Here is a 22,103-nt window from a genome sequence, read left to right as displayed (position 1 = left end):
AACTTTCTTAAGTTCTTACACACCTCTGCTAAGAAAATAAACATTTCACCTCAGGACTGGTAAATTGGAAGAAAAAGTAAATAGGCCTTTACCTGGAATTGGTGAGAGGATGGGCAGGACTCGAAAGATTTAACTGTTACCAGTTTTTGGAAGGTTAGGTAGATGGAAAAGTGCATTTGTTGGATGGAGACAAGTAAGTATTGTTGGTTATGAATAACCTAACCAACAAAGTTTTGGGGGTAGACATCTTCTATGTTTGTTTGTTTGTTTATTATTTATTTATTTGTTTGTTTGTCTATTTATCATTATAAAGGAAAGAAAATGAATTGACTTTTCCTCTCTATTTCCTTCTTTACAGATCTTTCCAAAAATAAACTGAGTGAACTTCCGACAGATCTGTGCGGATACCTTTCGTTACAGAATTTGAGCTGCTACAGTAATTTCATCCGAGCCATCCCAGACGAAATAGTCAATTTAAACAATTTAACGTATCTTAATCTCAGGTAAAGATAAACCTAAATTTAAACTTTATGTAGATAAGTCCTTTTAATTTACTTTTCCCCCTCCCCTATCTTTTGTTTCTCATTTTTACTTGTTTTTCATTTTTTCCCATTTTTCTCATTTATCCTGTCCTATTTCGTTAGATTTGAAATTCATTCATTTGCATTTGATTTGTGTTGTTACATTGAATTCTAAGATACTCTATTAAGACTCAGTGGCAACATTTTATTCTCCTTATGAGTTTCTTATGTTAATGAAGGCCTCCCGAGAGAAATAGCAAACTCTACAATCATAAATGTCAAGTGGAATACATGAGGTACAGTACTGTGTGGGTTTTACTAGAAAGCTATTAAAATGTCAGTCGTAATAGTTTACATAAGTGTAGCTTATTGTTAGGATAAGTTTTATAATTTTCACAGTTAAGAGGCATTTCCAAATGTGAAATGAAGTTTTCCTGATGTGTCCAGTATTTCTCAAATTATTATTCTTTTGTCTTAGTGTGTATAGCAGTTACTAGTTGAAGTATGTAAGTGCTTTCCAAAAATGATTGAAATTTGTACATAAATGTGACTTTTTCCCCCCTTTTGCTCTGTTTTCTCTTCCACAGTCGTAACCAACTATCCACATTACCAGTCCATATTTGTAATTTATTTCTAGAAGTTTTAATCGTCAGCAATAACAAATTAGTGTCCTTACCACCTGAGATAGGTCGGATGAAGACCCTCATGCATCTTGTAAGTATTCTCTTAACATTAATCTCATGCATTTTTTTTCTTTTCATTCCATAAAGCAGCGTTTTGCCTTGGGTCGCCAATTTCCAAGCTCACAGATGAAATACTAAAACAATTTTTTTTGTTTTTTTTGTAAGGATTCAAACTGAGAAGTTCTAGTATTTAACAGATTTCTTTCTGAATGGTAAAATTGACTTCATTCCTTGCTTACGTGTCTCCCTACAACCTCATGTCTAGAGTGAACTGGTAACCTTTTAACTCTACAGTGCGCCCTCTATGACCCGCCCTTTCGGTCAATGCCCTTACTTCTTATTCTACCACTCGATTGTAGCCCTCGATTAAGCATGGTCAAAACTCCCTTAGTAACACCATGTGTTTGTCTGTGCAGGTTAGAGGATTATGTAACTGATAATCCAGTATCTTACTTTTAATTTGACGTTTTTATTACAAATATCGGAAACAATTTAAAAATCACTATTGCTATTTTAGAAAAGCATTGCATAAAAGGTAATGTTCCATCCTTAGACATATAGTCTGCTAATATGGTACTAAATTCATCTGATGTTTCTTTGGAAATGTTGATAATTTGAACTTTTTTCCCCCTTATTATTGTAGAAGCTTTTGAATAAGCCTTGAGAAACAGTCACACCTCACAAACACTAGAGAGTATTTTTTATTATCTTTTGCCCTGGAACAATTAGTTCCGCTTTTGTTCCAGAAATACACTTTAGGTAGCCAATATCTTTCACACATTGGGTCTTTTTTCTGTCTTGTGTGTTGATCTGAATTGGTCATGCATTAAATAACTGTAGCAGTGTGTTGTGGTGGTTGCCATGGAGACAGGTGATGAAGACATCCAAAGTGTGTAAGCTGCTGTGGCCTTTTCTTCAGTCTTCTCGCTTTCTAATTTGGATGGGAAGTAAAAAAAAATGGTTAAAAATTATGAATGAAATTTGATAAAGTTATTTGATACACATGATACATGGCATCAATTTCTGTATCTCCTTTAAAAACAGTACTTGAGAGGAATTGTGGTTTCAACTTCATTATATGAGTTAATGGGTGATTGTGGGGGAGGGGAGGGGGGGGGACAGCATACAGGTATGACCTTTTCACTCTGGTGGTGTCCATTACTTGGTTTGAAAGGTTATCCACTTCTTAATAGATTATGCTAAAAGGAAAATAAGCTCATGTTCGCACTTGGCCAAAGAAGACATGCAGATTCAGATGCACCTGTCCTCAGATGGGACTCATAAATTGGTGGTTAAATAAAGGTTACCTTCATTGCCTCTAGCACTGCTAGACAATGAATTAATGGTCACTGATTTTCATTTATACTTTTGCTAGCATTTTTCCGCTACTACTCACACTGAGATCATTCAATTTGTCAGGTTTAAGACTCATCCCTGACGAGGAATAACTTGGAGGGTATGAACCTTCAGGGAAGACACTTTTGAAACCTTTACATGACTCTTTGACCACATAAATTGACAGTGATTTGAAGATAATGACTAATATTCTCAGTGATAGGGAACCAGTAAATTTATTCGCTCCTCGCTTACCTGTCTCCTCACAACCTTAGCACCTCATTCTACCGTGTCTAGTATGCCCTGGTAGTCTTTTAACACTGTGCACCCTCGACGACCGGCTCCTCCGGTCGTTGCCCTTCCTTCTCATTCTACCATCCAAAGTGTGTCTACACATGCGTTTTCGTAGTGGATAACAAATCTTACAGAAATTACCCGGATACATTGGATTTTTACCTTCTATACATCCTTTGGGATTTCAGAACATTCTACAGTCTTTTATAGCCTGATAAGTATCCTTTTCTTATAAAGGGAGGGAGTTTGGGGGCTGTTTTTAGTGTGCGACCCACACCCATGTGTTCGTTTTTGAGTAGCGTAGCGTTACTTTCCCAGGTAAGTCTCAACCACAACGCTGTGTGATGGAGATATTCACAAATTATTGATATAGAGCACATAATTGACTTCGCTCCTCTCTTACTTGGCTCCATTCTACATAATTTTCACTTTCCTATCTACCTTAACTAAATGACTGAAAATGTTTTAGCACTGCACCCCCTACATCCCACTTCTGGGACACTGCCGGCCTTCTCCTATTCTATGGAATCTACCTTGCAGAAGACAACTTTATGATTTTTCTGTGGATTTTTCACCTAAAATTTTCTTCACTTTCGTTACGATTTGGTGATCGTCGAATGGATTGTGGTCGTCAAGATTAAGTGGACACAGTGCACTGAGTCATGTGATTATAGGTAAGAAGAAAAAGGGAAGATATGTTAGATTGGAGACAAGTTGTTATCATTGCCCGTAAGTCTCCAAAGCAGTACGTGTTGAGGGGGATGTTTCCATTTACAGTCACTTGCGTGTTTCCTACCAACCCATGCCTTATACTGTAGTGATACTCCTTTAGAAGCCTAACCTTCCAGCCTAGCCTTATCTCTGCTATGCATAGATGCTCTTCCATTGTCAATCTACTATCCTGGCGTGGAAATAACAGACAGGTAAAATAAATGGCTTGTAAATATCCAAAACCCAAGCAGTTCCGCGAGATTTTTGGTTAGAAATAGGTCATGCTCTTTGATCTCTCTGCTTGTTAGCTTGAGGGCAGTCAACCCCCAACCTGAACAGGTCTTTACCTTCCTCTAGTGGTATTAGTTGTTCTTCACAGATAATGGAGCTGTAACTTGACCTTCAATTTGCCTAGCCTCAAGCTAATCGGACATTGATACCATCTGCGTCTGTCCAGTTGCTCTTTTAGGCCGAGAGGCGACAGACATTGCGAAAGTAAAAGTGGGTTTCATTTTGCGATGCTACAGGAGAAGCCATTACCCTGCAATTTCATAACTACGAGGTTTACCTCAAGCCTTTTCTGTATGTTGATGTAGCAGAGAGGTTCTGGGATAATTGAATCGTAGATAATGAAGGCATGCATTATATTGTGATATTTTATATCTGTATGGTAGATTGAACAATCACAGTCAATGTGAAAACATAAGAATGTTGTGAAAAGTTAAAATTGATCATCCATGCGAGTCGTCACGTCTGGTTATAGATCAGTGAGCACTTGATCAATATATGTTTTTTTGTTGTTGTTTATAACAAAAACATTCCAAGCAGGCTACTGTTGATATCATGTGAGCCAGCTGCAGATGTATTAGGATAAATGAAGGAATATGTGACGAATGAGTGTCTGACAGTATCGATGTAAACCAGTATGTTAGTTAGCTGTATCAAATGTTTGCCTGCAAAATAAGGGACCAGTTTTAATTTCATGAAATTTTCAAAAGTGGAACTAGATGATAATTATATATGGGGAAAAAAGTAAAGCTGCATACATGTCTGTAATCATGTGTTGCAGGGCTTGCACATTGAGAGGATTACAAGGTTAATCATCATAGAAAGTATGAAATGTAAGTAGTTTAATTAGCAACCAAACATCCCAAATCATTCTCTCTGCATCTCTTGTTCTTCATATCATCGAATGTTCCTATGTGGTATTACCAAACCAGACTAGGCCTCTTCCTCACACTTGAAACATTGTTTGGAAAAGAAATTCTCAGTATATTAAACATCTGATGTAAACCATAATAGCAATAAATAACAATATTTGCTTGCGGCCATAAATATTCGTATATATACATAGGGAGAGTCTTGAGTTGGAACATCAACACAATTGTTTGCCCTACAGATATAGGCATAAAATATTAACCCTAACGCCATTGTTTCGGCCGTTCGTGTGACTTTCTCAAAGTCATGGATTTTCAGATAACATTTATACTTCCTTTACGTATTAAGTCAGGTGATTTCTTGCCAGCATTACGTTACGATTTGTGAAGAAGTGTTTTCTTTGTTGTCGAAACAGACAAAAATGCCCAGTAATTAAGGAGCACAACATTAGAGGAGGAGTTTTAGGCAAGTCATGTGGTAATAGGCATACATGTTTTAATTGATTGAATTTGTTTATATTTCAGTCGGTGTTTGTAAGCGTTTGTTTACACGATATAAACCCTAAGAGTGCATGTAGAGTAAATGTCTCGGCAACAACCTTGCCATAGATTAACGACATTATTAATTACATCTCGATTTGGAAAATTTTTGTGTTATATATTAGTATTATAATTGCAATAATATTTTACCCATAGTATGGGTGTATGCTATCAGGAACAGTGTTGACATCCAGTGATCAAAAGCAAACATACTGTTCTTATATGGAACATACTTTCATTTTAACATTTAATCTATTGTGTTTGTCACAACATCATGTTATCCTTCAGACGTCTTGATTGTACTTAAACACATAATACAATACATGAACTGATATAAACACTACATCACATTGGAATTTCTTGAAGGTAAATATTTCATGGAAACACCCACAACCAGCACACCTATAATGTATACACAAAGTAGCAACACTGTAATTTGTTCTTACATTATCTTAACATCAAACACCGAGCTTCTGTTCAATCTCAGTGTCGTCTCATTAACAGCTCTCACAACAAAGACAAAAGATCTAAGACAGTTATTAATTTTGGTCACAGAGTCACTCAGACTCAACATCCTGTTCGCGTCGTCTGAGACAAAGTGTGTAGGGCAGAAATCGCATCCTTGTTGTTTAACTTGACAAGCGTGTGTAAGCAGATGTGAGGGTGATACATTAAGCGACATGAGGAGTCAGGATCGGGGACGCCACCCGAGGAGTATCTAGTAGATAGGTCTTGGTGACTGCACCCAAGCACGATCCATCAGCCGAGCGGGTGTGTTGACTGGAATTTCATCATTTTGAATATATACATTTAAAACAAATAAAAATAGGTTTCATCAGAGGTTGAGAAAAGGTCACAAGAACACCAGAATAATAATGAAGAGAAAAATTAATGGAAGGACAAAGTTTAGGCCTACTTCTTGGGTGACAGGGTTGAATTAAAGTGCATTGTTGTTGCATCGTTTATTACTGGTGAATTTTTCTTTGGTGATAAGTGTGTGCATTGTACACGATAACACAGATCTGGGCTTAAAGTGACAACAATTTTATGCAAAAGTAAAACTAACATTGTACAGTGTGTCATGTGCACAGTACCTGAAAATGACTACCTGTCAAAAATGTCCTCCCAAAAAAGAGATGCTCAAAATCGTCAGGTTTTTTTGCTGTTGCTAGACTAAACTGTTTGTATTGAGGATATACAGTAGTCAAGTCAATTTTAATACGCAGTAAGAAATATTCATTGGCAGTAGTATACTAGTCACAGAGCTGTTAAAAATGTAAAATGTTATTGCTGTCCAATTGAGGCAGTATCTTCTTAACGTATCATGGGAATATAAACATTGCAATACTTTTAACCTCAGTGCAGCGTGAAATTTAAGTTCAAAATTGGCCTTCAAGATACAGCAGAAAAATCCCCAAACTACGGCTTTATCAAATTATTACACCATATGATCTAATTATGAACCAAACTTAGGTCAGTTTACTCGGAAGAGTTGATTGGTTCTTGAAATTGGTGCAAAATATTTAAATGATGCAAAAAAGAGAAGTGGTATAGCGAGTGTGTGAGCATTAAATATATTTCAGGGTGTTAAAACATCATGTTGAAATGAAATTTAAACAAAAACGGTTATGGCAGCGTGTTATGTCTGGACTGCTGTATTCAGTTTCATAAATTATATGCAGTTCTAGTAAACAGTTCAAAGGTATTGATATAGCTTTAATATTGTTAATAAATGTTAAAAAACCATTGTCAGTTGGTATTGTATCTTTTATGTGCTAAAAAGTTGCCAAAATTACATTACATCCATGATTGGATTATAAAGGCACATTTCATTGTTAAATATATACATATATATAACATTTAGACACACATTATAATTTCAGCCTTTGAAGAAGTTTGTGCTACTGTAACTGCAAATTTGATATGTTTGGCCACCTCAAGCTCTTTATAAAATTATATACAGAGGCTTCTAGTTCATTTCCTGACAAATAGAGCCATTTCCAGATTTTATCTTCTGTCTAACATTTTCCATAACAAATGCTTTTAAGTTTCTACTGTTTTTCTGCCAGGAAGTTGCCACAGCTGGTAACCGATTATTTACAGGAAATTAATGACAAGTATCTGAAAATTATGTTTTTGTTTTAGTGGAGATCTGCTGTGCATGATATCTAACACAGTAGTCTGTTTTGAAAAAAATGAAATTCCAGGTAATAAACATGTATCTCTTGTGAAAAGTTATTCCAAAGTAACATGTATACAGTCTTGTATATCAGGGAACATTGATATGCAAACTATTGCAGCGGAAAGGTTGCATGTGTGTACACCCACGAGGATGCTGAATAATTTGTATAGTAGGAAGATATACCATCATTGCCTTCCGGTATGTCTCAGAACTATATGGTGTTGGCACCAAAAGGGATTTGCATTTACCTGTCTGCTCACAACCGCAACACTCTAGCTCTACCATGTCTAGAGTGAACTGGTAACCTTTTAACACTGCACGCCCTCTATGACCTGACCCCACCAGTCAATGACCTCCCTTCTCATTCTACCACCCAGAGTGTCTAAAACAGTTTATTTGTGAGGTTGTGAGGAGACAGATAAGCTTGTCACTCATAGATATCCAAACCTGGTAATTTTTGGAATTACCATGAACCTACTGGATCCAAGGCTTCTTTTAAGAGTACTCATGAATCCATTCTAAGTATGTGAAAGCGATCTTTCAAATTATGACCCTTGACTTATGATCACAGCAGAAAATTTAGTGTTTAAGAGTTTGAATGTATTAGTAAGCAGATATGAGATTAGTGAATTTGGTTATCATAAAAAGAACTAGTGCAAATACTATGGATTTATGTACAAAAGTTTGTTATGCATGTTTTCATTTATTAATCATATACATGTGTTGCACATCTTGCGTAGCAGTTTGCGATGCTATGGCCTAAATAAATACTTCCTCGGAGTAAACCGTCATTCCCATTTACCTGAGGTCATAAAACATCTTTTGTGGGATGGAAAAAACTGTCCTTCTGCAGTATTGCTACAGTATAAGAAACACTCTAGTGCACAAGCATTGTCAACTTCTACCTAAGAATAATAGGACAAATTAGTGTGTCTGCACTTTCAGAGCCCATTACTCTCTGTGTAACAAAAAAAGCTGCTTATTGTTATAGGTTTTCATGATAACGTTAGTTGAATGAATCTATTGAATAGAGAACGTAGGAAGTTAGTATATAAATAGAATACAGTTGGCAGTATGAATAAAATAAAAACAAAAAGCTCGCAGTAGACTTGTAATCTAGCTACCGTACTGTATATAGTTATTGTAGCCACATGCAGTATATTTTACACACTGCAGATGGCGATGGATTGCATAGTGGTGAAATGTATTGAAGAATACAGCTGGATAAATTATTAGTCAAAAGGAAAATGGTGACATTGTTTCCATTATTGCACTAAGTAAACATTCCTCACAGATATGACAGGACAATCAAAATTAAGCCCTTTGAAATATCATAAAGCCAAAATTTATCACTTCGACTTTGATAGTGTTTTCTTCTCAAAAGTCTAAGAGCAAAAGGAAAATTGTATGAAACTTCCAAGTGATGTTGAGAAATATTGCCACAAATGTTACCTTGTCCAGGCATGAGCTTTTTCTGCGAATTCGCGGAATATCCGTGATTTCTTTTCAAAAACTATTGACCTAACACACTGTAGCATACTCAAACTGGAGCCTATACCGCAATTTTTGCAAAGTTCCGTGATTTGTTTTTATCCCAGGCTCATCCCTGCTTGTCAGTGCATGTACATAATACACAATTAGCAGCTTGAAACAGAACAACTGATCACTTTGTGGACATACTCCATGTCTCGGAGAGCTGACAGAATATCTACAGTATCCTCAAACTGAATTGAGGAGACTGATTTAGTTAATTGGTATTAACGAACTGCTAGAAGCCAGATTTTAAATACCTCCAGTAGCCAACGAGCCCTCCTTCAGCTGTTCCTGGTCACTCGGTGGTCGAATTCCATAGATTTTCCAGTCGCTTCTATTTATAGGTCAGCCTAACCGAAACGTCTTCTACTTCTCTCTTGGAAGGTTCTCTCACATGACGGAGCAGGTGATGTTCACCACAACATGATAAAGGAAGATGGAAATTAAATGAATTCTGTTCTTTTTGCAGTCGTAGAAACTTTCTCCAGAACATTTGGCTCCTACTTTATTGATTCATGTCTTTTACATCGTCAGGAAGTCTTCTGGTTAGGCTGCGGTGACGTAAGCAAGACAGTTCCTGTGCATTCTTTTCCATACAGGTGGCATTGTCTTCTATTACCATGGTAGCTTGTAGTTTACTCAGTTTAAAAGCCTTATCCGTTAGAAACTGCTCAGATAAAATGTGGTACTTTTGTGCATTTGATTTACATCGCGCACCGGCTGCAAGTAATTTTTGCTGTACCTGCAACAGTGGAATTTTGTCATTTTATTAATGAATGTCTTAAATTCTATTCTTTTATGTACATTCACTGTACAGTACTCTTGTGTGCTGTAATGTCCAATCTTCTTCATCCAGTGTAGCAATTAATACTGTGTCATTATAGGTCATGGGTATTGACCTTTTTTGCAAAATGTTTTTAAAAATTAACATTCTCAAAATTGCTAGAAATCTTCAAATGTACTTTCTTGGAGATTCTGGTTCTTTTTCTTTCTTTCACAAACATTCAGGAAGTGTTAAAATAGACAATTAGATATGTCAGTGTGGATAACTACAAGTGGCAATAAAAATTGTTTTGTTGAAATTTGATCATGGGTGACCATTATATTTAATATCTAGCATACTTGGGGCCCCAGTTGGGAGTTACAAATACTAATGTTCTTTAAAGCTGCAATGCATGTGTTACACAGTGAATAGAAACTATATTGTGTTACACATGCAAGTATGTCTTGTTATCAGATGGACATAGAACGAGCAGTATGCAGGTATATTCAATACCACACAGATTCATGTACAGTATATGACGTTGTGTAACGTCAACCGCATGAGCTGTTCACCGTATGCTTTGCTATAATGTTATGATCGTCTCTTTCAAAACAAAAAGTAGTCTTAATTTTTTTTGGGGGGGCATTTAGTTAAAGTTTAGAGAGTTCTCTGCTTTCATTTGAACCAGTCCTGACTTTGTAAACTTTACAGAAAACACTTGTGTTTATTCTCCTTCATCTTTTTCTGAAAAATGATGTGTATAAACTATTTTGGGGCCCTGTCAAAATTTTGTCTTCATGGCATCGCTCTTTCGAAAAGGATACATGGGGAGAAGGAATACAAAATTACCACAAAGCTGTCAGATGAGGGGAAACTCACATTTGTGAGCCTATTAACGGAGGTGACAATTTTCACCGAACTGTCAGTTTTGTGGAAATATGATCGATAAGAAAGCATTTAACTCTGCAGGGGTGTCAGGAGAGAAATGTGGGGCATTTCTGTTTGTTTTCTCTCTGATGTACAGTACTTGTAGGTCGTTCACTTTCGTCCGAGATATGGATGGAATAAAAGGAAATTTCCTTTCTAGTTTTTTCTGTATTCTATGTATTAATTTTTTATACTAAATTGTGTCCACTCGAAAATTCCACATGTAAAGTCGTCCTTTAAATATTGAACACGATGGGAAGGAACTCATTTTACACTAACAAGGAATTTCAGAAGTAATCCTCAAATCATGTAAAAATCATTTTTTTTCCTGACAATTGAGAATGTGTAGAAATGCAGATTATTTTGTCCTGTATGAGTCCATTGCGTCGATTCATCTTCAATGATCATTGTTTCTTCTCTATCACCAGGATGCGAGTTGTAACGTCTTATCCACATTACCGGTAGATGTAGGAGGTCTAGAGAGCCTGAGGGAGCTATACGTTAGAAGGAATCAACTTGTAACCGTGCCTGAAGGTAGGTTTTATAGAATCGATCACTGAGTAACAATTGAACCTCAGTTAGCTTGTAATTGAAGCTGTTTAATTTTAGAAAAAGGGAGAAGAAAAAAAAACTGACTAAACGAACAGCCTCATCAACTTGAAAAAGTCCATGTAGGTGAATATGTGAACGTTAGACGGCCCGACATTTTGATGTTCGCAGGATCTCGGTCAAAATGAAACTTAAAAGGAATGTGAAATTACGAAACAGACCGACAATGCATGTTAAAGGTGACATTCACTGTATCCTTGTTCCTCGAAAAACATCAGCCTTGCACTGGCTGTAGATTTCTAAAGTTACTGAATTAAGTTGAAGGATGACTTTGAGTCACAAAATTAAATTATATACTTATGTTGTAGACCATTACAACACTGCTAGCAGTCCAGGTTGTATGATAGTTAACACTGGTTTTACCTTTGAGAAATGACCCTTTAATATGTGAGAGTCATCAATTAAAGTGACTGGACTATCTAGTCTAATACACAAACCATTGGGGGGGGGGGGGGAAGTTGCAACACAGAAACAACACAAAACCCCAAATGGTAAATCATAATAGTTTTACAGCCCTCGAATGACCTGAATTACAGATCTGTCAAAAACGGATGACCGGTGTTGAATGTCATCAAAGGGTGCTCTTTTGTTTTATATGAAGTTAAAAGAACTTGTTTGGTTTGAGTTATTGGAGTTGCTAAAACAATGGATTAAGTGTATTATAGATTTAGGCCTGCACGAGGAGCTAGACCAGGATGTCATAATCTCTGAAGGCTTAAAGGAGCATTGCAGAGGATTTTGCATATTTGAAAGGTGGATATTTGGATAACATCAATTGCTACAGAAACCATTCTAGCACTCAAATGTTTAGTTATTTTATTTTTTTGATTTGGACGATATGGAGACATAATTGCTATCTGATGTCACCCTTTAATATGGAGTGTCTGTCCTTGTTAAATCAGTCAGCACAGTTTCTGTTCAGTGTGTAACATACCGTACATATAGTATCGTCCGGCAGTAGCACAGTGTACAATGTTTGCTTCGTCATATCATTACCGATAGAACTTTTGTCTTATTAACGTAGCAAGCCTCTGTGTGGCATTCATCCCACACTGAGCGGGAAGGAAATTAGAGGAAGGTAGCTTCTTCCTCATATGTAGATATATGTATCCTGACATACATGCTACTTTAGTCATTTATGCATCGGTGATAGGCTGTCATGATTCCCAGTGTGATCTTAGAACATTTGATCACAACCCAGTTCAAGTGCATTGCCTGCTGTGTGTAACTTCACCTTACAATGTATTATACTGCAGTCTCAATCAGGGTTGAAACATAACTTTCACTTTCACAGCCTTACTCATGAAAAAACAAATATGTAAAAAAAATGGTTTATATATATTTCATATTATATGAAACTGTTTGTACCTTAAAGAAACTACAGTACTATTCTTTGATGGTTGCTAGTGGACAACTACTAAGGGTACAGTAAGTTGGAGGGGCGGGGGGGAGGTGGAATGGGAGAAAGGTGTCAGCACTCCTCTCTCTCTATCCTAGCCTTTCCATTGTACAGACTACAAGCTATCTGTTCATGCAAAATAGTGCTGTACTGTAAGATTAAAACAACCATTCTTGCAACATATCATTTAAATCTCATAGTGGTCAATGCCAATTTGGACTTTTTAAGCTCTTGTTTTATGTCTAAGCCCCTAGACAATGTTATATCACCACTGACTTTGAAAACAATGTACAGGATATGCCAGCAATACAACCCCCCCCCCCCCCCCTTCCTTTGATTTGTTCTAAACTATCTTTGGCAAGGAGTAGCTTAATTGTTGTATTCAGATGCTGCATAGTTGCTCATACTAAAATGTCAAAATGTGTTCATAGTCAGTGGTTGTTTTATTAAAGCCGTTTGTTAAGTTTGGTCTGAATTTTTACAAATGTACATGTAAGAGTAATTCTTCCAGTTTAGATTGCAATCAACTAAAAAAATTAGTCTCCGTTCTTGATATTTTATCAAGAAATGAATGTAATTGAGGGAGTACTTCATGGATTGATTTTTCAATCCATCAAAAACATTTGGTCCGCTGGACACTTTGCACACTTAATAATGAAACACAGGTAGAAGGAAATTTCAAAAGTTCAAAAGTTTTCAACTTTTGCTTACCTACAATTTGAAATGAAAGTTGACTAAACAAGTGTAATGAAGTGGCTTTGCTTTGGGATTTTAGGATTGAATAGCATTGCAACATTTATCGGTGTCAACTCAATTTAAATTGTCTCTAGCGAAACGTGGAGAGTCAAGTACGTATTGTCTATCAAAGAGGCTAAATTACTAAGTTTCCAACAGAATTTTACCGTTTCCTCTATTGCACGAGTCTAACTGCTGTAAAAGTTCAAGTATTTTTTTAGTCTTAATATAAAGGAAATTGTTGAGAAGTAATTGACTGAAAGTTGAGTTGTTGACGGTGGATGAGAGGTGGTCCTATACAGGTTTGTATATTTACTGGTATTGATTGGTCTTTTAGTTTAAATCTGAGGAAATAGATCAGAAGAAGACAGAAAAGAGGTATATTATAGCTGTGCAAGATCCAGGCAATTCTATAATAATGATATTTTCAGCAAAGCTGTGATATGAAATTATATCGGGGTCTTAGTCACATTGATTATTCGACCTAATTAAATTTAGATTGCAGGATGTTAATGCAGATGACATGAAGAATATCCAGACATTTACAGTATTAAAAGAGATATAAAAAAAAACAATTCTGACAAGAAGGTAATAGGGAACCTATATTACTATCTGTCCTAAATAAAAACTGCCAAAATTTCTGATGAGTTTGTGGTCGTGAGCGTGTAAAGATGCTGCCCAACTGTCCACGACTTTCAAAGTGGTGACTTTGGATTTAAAACAGGTCCCTTTCAACCACACAGTGGGTGGATGGTGGCTTTAACCTTAGTTTTTTTCTGAAATGAATTCTATGAAGTCTATGTTTTGATATTTTAGAACACTTTAAGCTACTTTGTGACACTGTGTGATGTTTTCTGAAAGCTGATTTTTGTGTGAACATTTACACAGCAGCACTGAATGGCTTTGATAGCATTGATACAATGTACGCTAGAAAAAGATGATCAAAGAAGTTGTTGTTTCATGTTAAGTAATTTCTTATGCGATTGAAAGCATTGTGTGCCGTCCTGATCAGTTGCTTTTCATGTTATTCATTACCATGGAAACAGACTAAAATAGGATATTGTTCTTTGTGGTGTACTTGTAGCTGATCTCTGATGTATATATTATGTTTTACCTCAAGTTATAAAGTAGATTCTTTCAGTCTTTTTATTGCTCATTCCATTTCTTTCTCTCTCTCTCTCTTCATGCAGAAATTTCCAATTTAAACCTTGTCAAATTAGATTTATCCTGTAACAAGATCACAATTTTACCGCCGTCTTACAGAAGGATAGAGACATTAGAGGAGCTGAATGTATCCCAAAACCCATTAGAGAATCCCCCAGCGCAGGTAAGTTCAAGTTTTAAGGGGTTATGTAAAGGAAGCCACATTTTAGATCCATGGTCCCATGTGGCATTGTGGGCTATATATGCTAAACATAAAATTGCAGAATGTCTGCAAGAAGATGCATTAGATACACTATAGCATGCATGTGTGTGACAGGTTAAATGATAATGCAAGGACTGTTGCAAAGGACTGCTACTTCGGTTGATCTCATTCTGAGAACACTCAAACTTTTGTCGAAGGTTCAGTCAGTATTTTGGAGCTAATATCTTCAGACTTTTGTTATGGTAGACTTTTCATGGCACCGTGGATCTTGTATAATTTACTTCATTCCTCACTTACCTGTCTCCAAACAACATGTTCATTTCGGTGTACCGCAACCTACTGTACCGAAATTGGTAACCTTTCCGCACAGCGCCCCCATCGACCCACTTGCAGGTCAGTATCGTCCTTCATAGATACCCAACGGAACATGTTTTGGAGTTTCAAAGTTTGAAATGGTGAATATGGACTTTTAGCCAAATGGAATACTGTACATATCAGACTGGAACTTACTGTAAATTCTACCAGACATTCAAAAATAATAATGATAACACTAACAAAGATTTACAATGCCCAGGTATCCATCTAGGAAAGGGTTGCTCAAGGTGCGAAAACCAATGAACTCCCACAAAATTCCCGTAAAGTATCTGTGAGAGCTTGTCTCATAACCTGAGTTTTAAGCTGCTTTTTAATGGAGGAGACACTCTTAGCCATCTTGATTTCAAGTGGTTACATATACCACAATCTCAGTGCAGCAACTGAAGAACTTCTCTCCCCCCCCCCCCCCAAGATGGTTGGATTTAGATTCCCTGAGAAGAAACTTACCATTTGAATGAAGATTACAAGTTGGAATATATTCTTGAAGCTTATAGATGTATATAAAAAGCACCACACTGTGAAAAGACTTGTAGTCAATCAGCAATCAGCTTGAAAACAAGCTATTCTATACCCCCTTCTGTTCTCTCTCTCCCCCCCCCCCCCCTCGAGAAGGGTGGATTTAGATTCCATGAGAAGAAACTTATGATTTGAACGTAAGTTACGAGGTGGAATATAATCTTGAAGCTGATAGATGTATATAAAGGCACCACACTGTGAAAAGGCTTGTAGTCAATCAGCAATTAGCTTGAAGACAATTCTGTAAGTAACAGGAAGCCAATGCAGTTGTTTCAGGATTGGTGTAATTTGGCAAGACCTTTTTGACAAAGCTAGAATGCTAGCTGCTGAAAAATAAGGAAGAGAGTTAAATACCTTGTCACCAAAAGGAACTGAATCAAGAAAATTGATACTTGTAATGAGCTTCTTATGAACAACCCAGCCAATAACACTGCTTCAATGGTGAAACTGTACACTTACATTAATGATGTTTCCTATCAGGAATCCATCTTGTGTGAAATCTGACATTCTCAAAGTTTGTCTGTGCAGTGCTCTAGGCCATTGAAAGGCAAAATAACACACAAAATACTCCACCCTGTCAGATTTTGTAAAAAAAAAAGAAGAATTATTAGAAAGAAGTTATGATGCCCTGTATCATGCATATATAATACGAGTATGGATTACGAAATTTATTCATGGAACAGCTGACATTAATCAAGATGGTTAACCAAGTGAAAACAAGGTCCTCTAAGGAATTCAGACAAGATGATTTCTATCAGATTAGAAGAGAAGTTAGTAATAATGTTATAGCTGTTCATGTATTATACTCTGCAGTCCGTACGTGTATGTGAAATTTCACCAATAAAGAGATGGAGTGCAAAACCGGAGACATGCATTTAACTGATGACCTTGATATAAATCCAGACAAAAACAACAAGAAAGCATAAAAAGTATAAGTGCAGGATTCTGCATGATAAGGAGCTAAGGCTAGCTCTTTAATTTGTATGGGTTTTCAGCAACCAAAGGAGAAAAAACCATTAAATCCTTGATTGTGCAACCATGATTTGTGAATCCTTGGCTTAATTTATGCATTTGAGCAAAAAAAAAAATTCAAGGCGACCCTCGAAATAGCAAAACAATGATTTTGTACAATTGATCATTATTCTGTCTACATTAAAAATAACCAAAAGTTTGAAAGATTTTTTGTTTTTTTGCCCTTTAGAGAAATGTTATTGTCCCAAACAGCTGTTGTCATGCCTAGTTCATTATCATGTGTGCATGGAGATATATATGTATATTCTTCTCCTGAGTATGGTGTCAATAATAATCTTTAAGAATGGTGTACCCACACAGTGATATCTTAGCACAATATTGTTTCCCATATGAATTGACCCTTTTGGCATTCCATATGCACCCTCTGTATGATCTTGTTTCCTCTAGATTGAGTGCTTGTTTGCCTTTGTCAGAGCTAGGCTAATTGATATGGTAAAAACTTTCTAATAACAGACTTAGATCATATCCCTGTGGAGAGTAAGCAGTGTTTTGATTTTATAGTATTACTTTTGTGCAACATGTATTACGATGTCATACCATAGTTGACACATTTCCTGTATAGAACAGGAGTGGCCATTCACTTGAGCAATTAACATAAGAGCCACTACGTACGATAAGCGTGGGATGTTCGAGAGTCCCAAGTCGTGAACAAAGTTGTCAGTTTACAGTGTAATGTATTGATTGTGAAGTATTGTTGCAATTAGGAGCTCTTCCAATGTATTTCCTCGAGCCGCACGGTAAGTGTCAAAGAGCCCAATGATAGCTAACAAGTCATGGTCCGGCCACCGCCTTTACAGAATGTCCAGGACGTCTTTATCCACAAGGAGATCAAAGGGACCTTCTTTTGAGCTCTAGAATATGGGATATGTCAGGTTCACCCAAGAATGACCTCTTTCATGTTTAATTAAGACTGTGATTTTGCTGTATACATAACTTCTGATAAGACTGTTTACACTGTAAATCAATAGCAAAGACTTTGATGCCATAACCATTTGACTATTAGACCATGGAGGGTAACAATACTAGTATTGTTTTAAACTTTCTGTTAATTATTATAATGCTTTGAAGTTTTGCCTCCTTTTCAAAATCTGTTAGAAAATAATTCTAAAGCGATAATTTCCCCAAGGGTTGTTATACATCCAGATGTTAACATGCGCAGCACAAACTTGGTCGTGTACAGTACAAGCTGGAGAAATTCTTCTTCTTCGTCTTGAGCAATATCTGATTAGACCCGACGTTATTTGCCTGACTCAGAATATATTCATGCATTGGCAGTGAAATCAGAAACAGATGTTTCCCTCTGATCACATATACCCTACAGTCACTGTACTCTTGCACTGACTTTACAGTGTACTGTACTGTATTATACTATAATACAGAGTAATTCTCAACACTATTAATACAGAAGCAGTTTTGCTGGTCAATAGTACTGTAGGTGTAGTGTCTATATGCTGGTTATGCTGACTCAAAAGGTTACTTTTAACTGAACAATTAGGTCAAGGAAGTGTTCACTTTGACAAGAATGGTCAGAGCATATTAAAGGGTTTCCCAAGGTTAACTGCTGCCACTTAATATTGTACTTCATAGCATGTGTAATAATTATACTCAGGAGAGAGAGAGGGAGGGATCATGGCCAAATTGTTTTTAAGTGATTTTTGGTGATTGTAGGAAATAGGTCATGGAACCATACCAAGGTAAGGTAGCAAACAAGAAGTCACCGGTGGCACAGACAATGGTTACAGTAGTACAGACAATAGGTACAGTTACCGGTGACATAAGACAATAGGTAGAAAAGTTACTGGAGACACATATAAATCCTGGCACCGTAATGTTTACAGACTTCACAACAACAATCATAAAAGACTGATGCCTTCAGCCATTATATTGTACTTTACAAACAGCCAGCATCGTTTTTCTTGCCCCCCCCCCTCACACCTTCCTTCCACATGTGGATTCATGATGTCAAATTTAGACTTGATCAAGCCTTGAATCTTGTGTGTGGAAGAACAATTAAATCTGTGATTTCTCCCAAATTTTTTAGGATAAGATTTTTCTCAGCTGTTTCTTGAAATTGTTCATGGCGGTTATCTCTATCACATTAAACAATAATGGTAATGTTGGAATTGTGTCTCCTGGTTGTGGTGGGTGGATGGTAAGGAGGTGGTTGGGGCGGGGGGGGGGAGTTGTTCATAAAAATGTGGACACAATAGAGAACCTCATCTCTTTAAGCAGAAGAAACAGTCTATAGATACCACCGAGACTAAATATCACAAGTGCCACAAGTCATCAAATTCGGAAATGAAGCCACCTACTATTTCTCTCTTTCCTTTCAAAGGTTTTGAAAGGCTTTTCACCATGGTATAAGGTGTTTTATGTGTCACTGCCCTTGTGCTGTACCAATTAAAGTGTTATACAGATAGAATACCCATTCCATCTGTTCCTGATATTGCCCTCAAGGTTTTATGTGTTTTGGTTCAATATAGGTTCAGTGCCTTAAGGATTGTTTTTTACTAGATGTCAACATCTTGTGTTGGATTGTTAGATCTCTGCAGTTTGATCAAGCATTGGGAGTATAGAATTGCTGTTTATCAAACTGAGATATTCCGCAATGTTTCATACAAAGATGGCTAATTATCAAGTAGTTTATATCAATTGGATTAATTCCATTGGATTCTGATAAATTTACATACAGTTTTGCAAAGATAACAGTAATGGTTTTGAAGTCCCCTCTCTTCCACCCCCCACCCCACCCCACCCCACCCCACTCCACAACCAATAAAAAAGAAATTTATGGCTTCAAACACCAAATATCTTGATTGTATAGATCTATATGAAGATTGATAGGGGATTTAAGCTACTGTATATTTAGCATTGCATAGTGACTTGAATTGTGGGATTCTGGCCAAGTCATTTAATATTCACATATATACAGTACTTGGATACTGCCATAGTTTACTTGACACTAAGTTTGTAAAGACAAAGAAATAAAACAGAAAATTAGGCAGTCGCTCCCTTTACATCATCAATGTGCATAATTACCAATGATTATTCATAAATAAAACTAGAATAAGAAAAGACTTGTAAAATGGTCAATCTTTGATGTATTTTGATGGGAGTTGCAGCTATTTTCATCATTTCTGATGCTTATTAGAGTGAGCCAAACAATGTTGTTCCTAGGTGTCCGTAGACATTTAAAGGGCAATGGTAATGACATTTCAACACAGAGTAATCTTGCAACACATTGCTTCAAGTAACTGAAAATGGAATTATTCAAATTATGCTACTTATTGAAAACTCATGCAGAACAAGGTAACCTGACACTGTTATGAGAATACGCTGCAAAAATCAACTTTTAATCAAAATTTAAATTCCATTTCTTTTCGATGTTAGAATTTACAAGAAAAACATTGGTTGTATTGTAAAGTTGTTGTATCCCTGTCCGAAGGAGATCCATACAAAGATTTATGGTTGGTTTTGATGTGCCACCTGGTTTAATTGCCATGGTTACTGTACATTGAGGTAATATTGCAGTTTGAAGGAAATTATCCTAAATGTTAGCAGTTTCGGTTAGACCCCTTACCTCATAGCCGAAAAAAGTCATTGACAGTCACGGTAATTAACTGTTTTGTTACAAACAATCAATGCATTAAGCTGGGGAAACTTAACAAGGAAACTAAAAGAACTTAAGGCAAGCTATGCAACAAGTTTCAAAAGGTTGTACACAGGTGTAGTAGACTTTGAATGTAACTTCCAGTATCCCATGATATGACCCTCCCAACCACATGTCACCCCACCCATTCTCCCTTTTTCCCTTTTTCCCATCTATTTGTTATCTCCTTTTGTTATATTGTAAAATAACAGTAATGTGTGCTCTATTTTGTGATACATATACTGCTCACCAACCAGATGACAATTATTTTTATTCATATTACAATTAAAAAGATCTGTCATCACATGCAGGCTACAGATGATAGAATATTGAAAAACATGTAATAACATAAATACCAACTCCATTAGTGAGGCGGTATGTTCACTTAGTGTCAACATTTGACAGGTCTCCATAAATGTTGTTGCCATGGTTACATGCCCTCAAAAAAGTGTTTTTCTGACACTCCACAAGTACTTAACCTACAGTACAGTTGTTAAATAAGTTCTTTGTACCTTCGGGTAGACTTTGCATGTTAAGAGCCTGATGTGGTGTATGTTGGGTTGGGGTCTTTGTACCAGGAGAATTCCAAATTTGGTAATCTGAAAAACCCATTAACCTTTTGACTCACATGGTAATGGGGTGAGAACTATGTCACCAAACTTCATGAATTAGAAAACCAAAACTATTGTAGAGAGAGGGCATTTCTGATATCGAACTTAAGTAACTTTAAAATCTGAAGATGTGAATGATTGGAAAATGAATGTACAGTATAGTATCTGGAATGGACAGGTCAGATGGGCCTTTGTCCCTCCTCCCCTGGACTGTATCAGTTTATGATAATTGTAACCCTATTTCCTATATTTATATAGAATGGTCCCATTCTATAAATGCACATGTTTCAGATGATATATCTCTGTTTGTTTTTTTCTTCCCACTTTCTAGCTTTGTATCAGAGGCAAAATCCACATTTTCAAGTTTCTCAGTAAAAAGGCGATGAAAGATGATAAACACAGAGGGCTCATCGATCAACAGGAGACAAATAATTGGCAGAGGAGGCCGCCTTTCAATCACCAACGGTTGGTATTTGAGGGAGGGGTAGAGGGAGGGCGTTATCGGTTCAAGTTTCCCGGGACATGCTACACTTATGCTAGTTTTACGCAGGAAATACTTGAAAATTGTGACATACAGCAATTAAAAGTGATTACATTCCTGTCCTAAGTTTTTCCTTGAAATACCCGTCCTGATCTTCACAGCTTACAACAAAAGGTTAAATTTTTAGCACCGCACCCGCAATGACCCACCACGAGGTCATTGCCCCTCACAATCTTTCCTCGAAATCTACCGTCATGAATTTACCATAAACCATCATTACAGAAACCTACAGGTAGCCTACCACACAACCTTCATTAGAAAATTTATCCTAAGCATTAAGTGAATGGGTTTGTCTATTATTTATTTCTTTTTATGCATTGCGATACTATGAAATAATGCGGACCATGAAGCTTTCTTTTTTCTTAAATGCCAGATAGCACTGAGGACAAAATAGAAACGAAAATCAAGTAAAGAACCGCATATTCATTTTGCACGTACATAACTAATTTGGATAAACCTTGGTATTTTTCATTGTTACATTCGGAATGGAAACGATTAGACTATTTGGCATCCCATCTTGGACGCTGTTTCGAAAATCCTCAAGGTGGGTGTTCAACATACTGGAACATCGCCCTCTTCTTTTTATTTTCACTTCTGCGGATCACATTTACCTGGCCAGTCATC

General features: G+C 36.7%; 1 protein-coding gene across 17 annotated transcripts in view; it reads left to right on the top strand.

Annotated features, from left to right (window-relative positions):
- LOC139974692 (uncharacterized) overlaps positions 1–22,103 on the top strand; it is an 82,845-nt gene that overhangs the window by 17,707 nt on the left and 43,035 nt on the right. For 16 of the 17 annotated variants that reach the window (XM_071981983.1, XM_071981998.1, XM_071981987.1 and 13 more), the window contains exons 2-6: positions 359–503; positions 1,109–1,235; positions 11,075–11,180; positions 14,580–14,716; positions 21,270–21,403. In XM_071981983.1, the coding sequence (XP_071838084.1) occupies positions 359–503; positions 1,109–1,235; positions 11,075–11,180; positions 14,580–14,716; positions 21,270–21,403 (649 nt within the window). Of the gene's footprint in view, positions 1–358; positions 504–1,108; positions 1,236–11,074; positions 11,181–14,579; positions 14,717–21,269; positions 21,404–21,978; positions 22,024–22,103 lie in introns of all 17 variants that reach the window. The other variant, XM_071981996.1, reaches the window with a different exon arrangement.

This window comes from Apostichopus japonicus, chromosome 10 (assembly GCF_037975245.1).
Source record: "Apostichopus japonicus isolate 1M-3 chromosome 10, ASM3797524v1, whole genome shotgun sequence".
Lineage (NCBI taxonomy): Eukaryota > Metazoa > Echinodermata > Holothuroidea > Aspidochirotida > Stichopodidae > Apostichopus > Apostichopus japonicus.
This window is presented reverse-complemented; position numbering and strand designations above follow the sequence as displayed.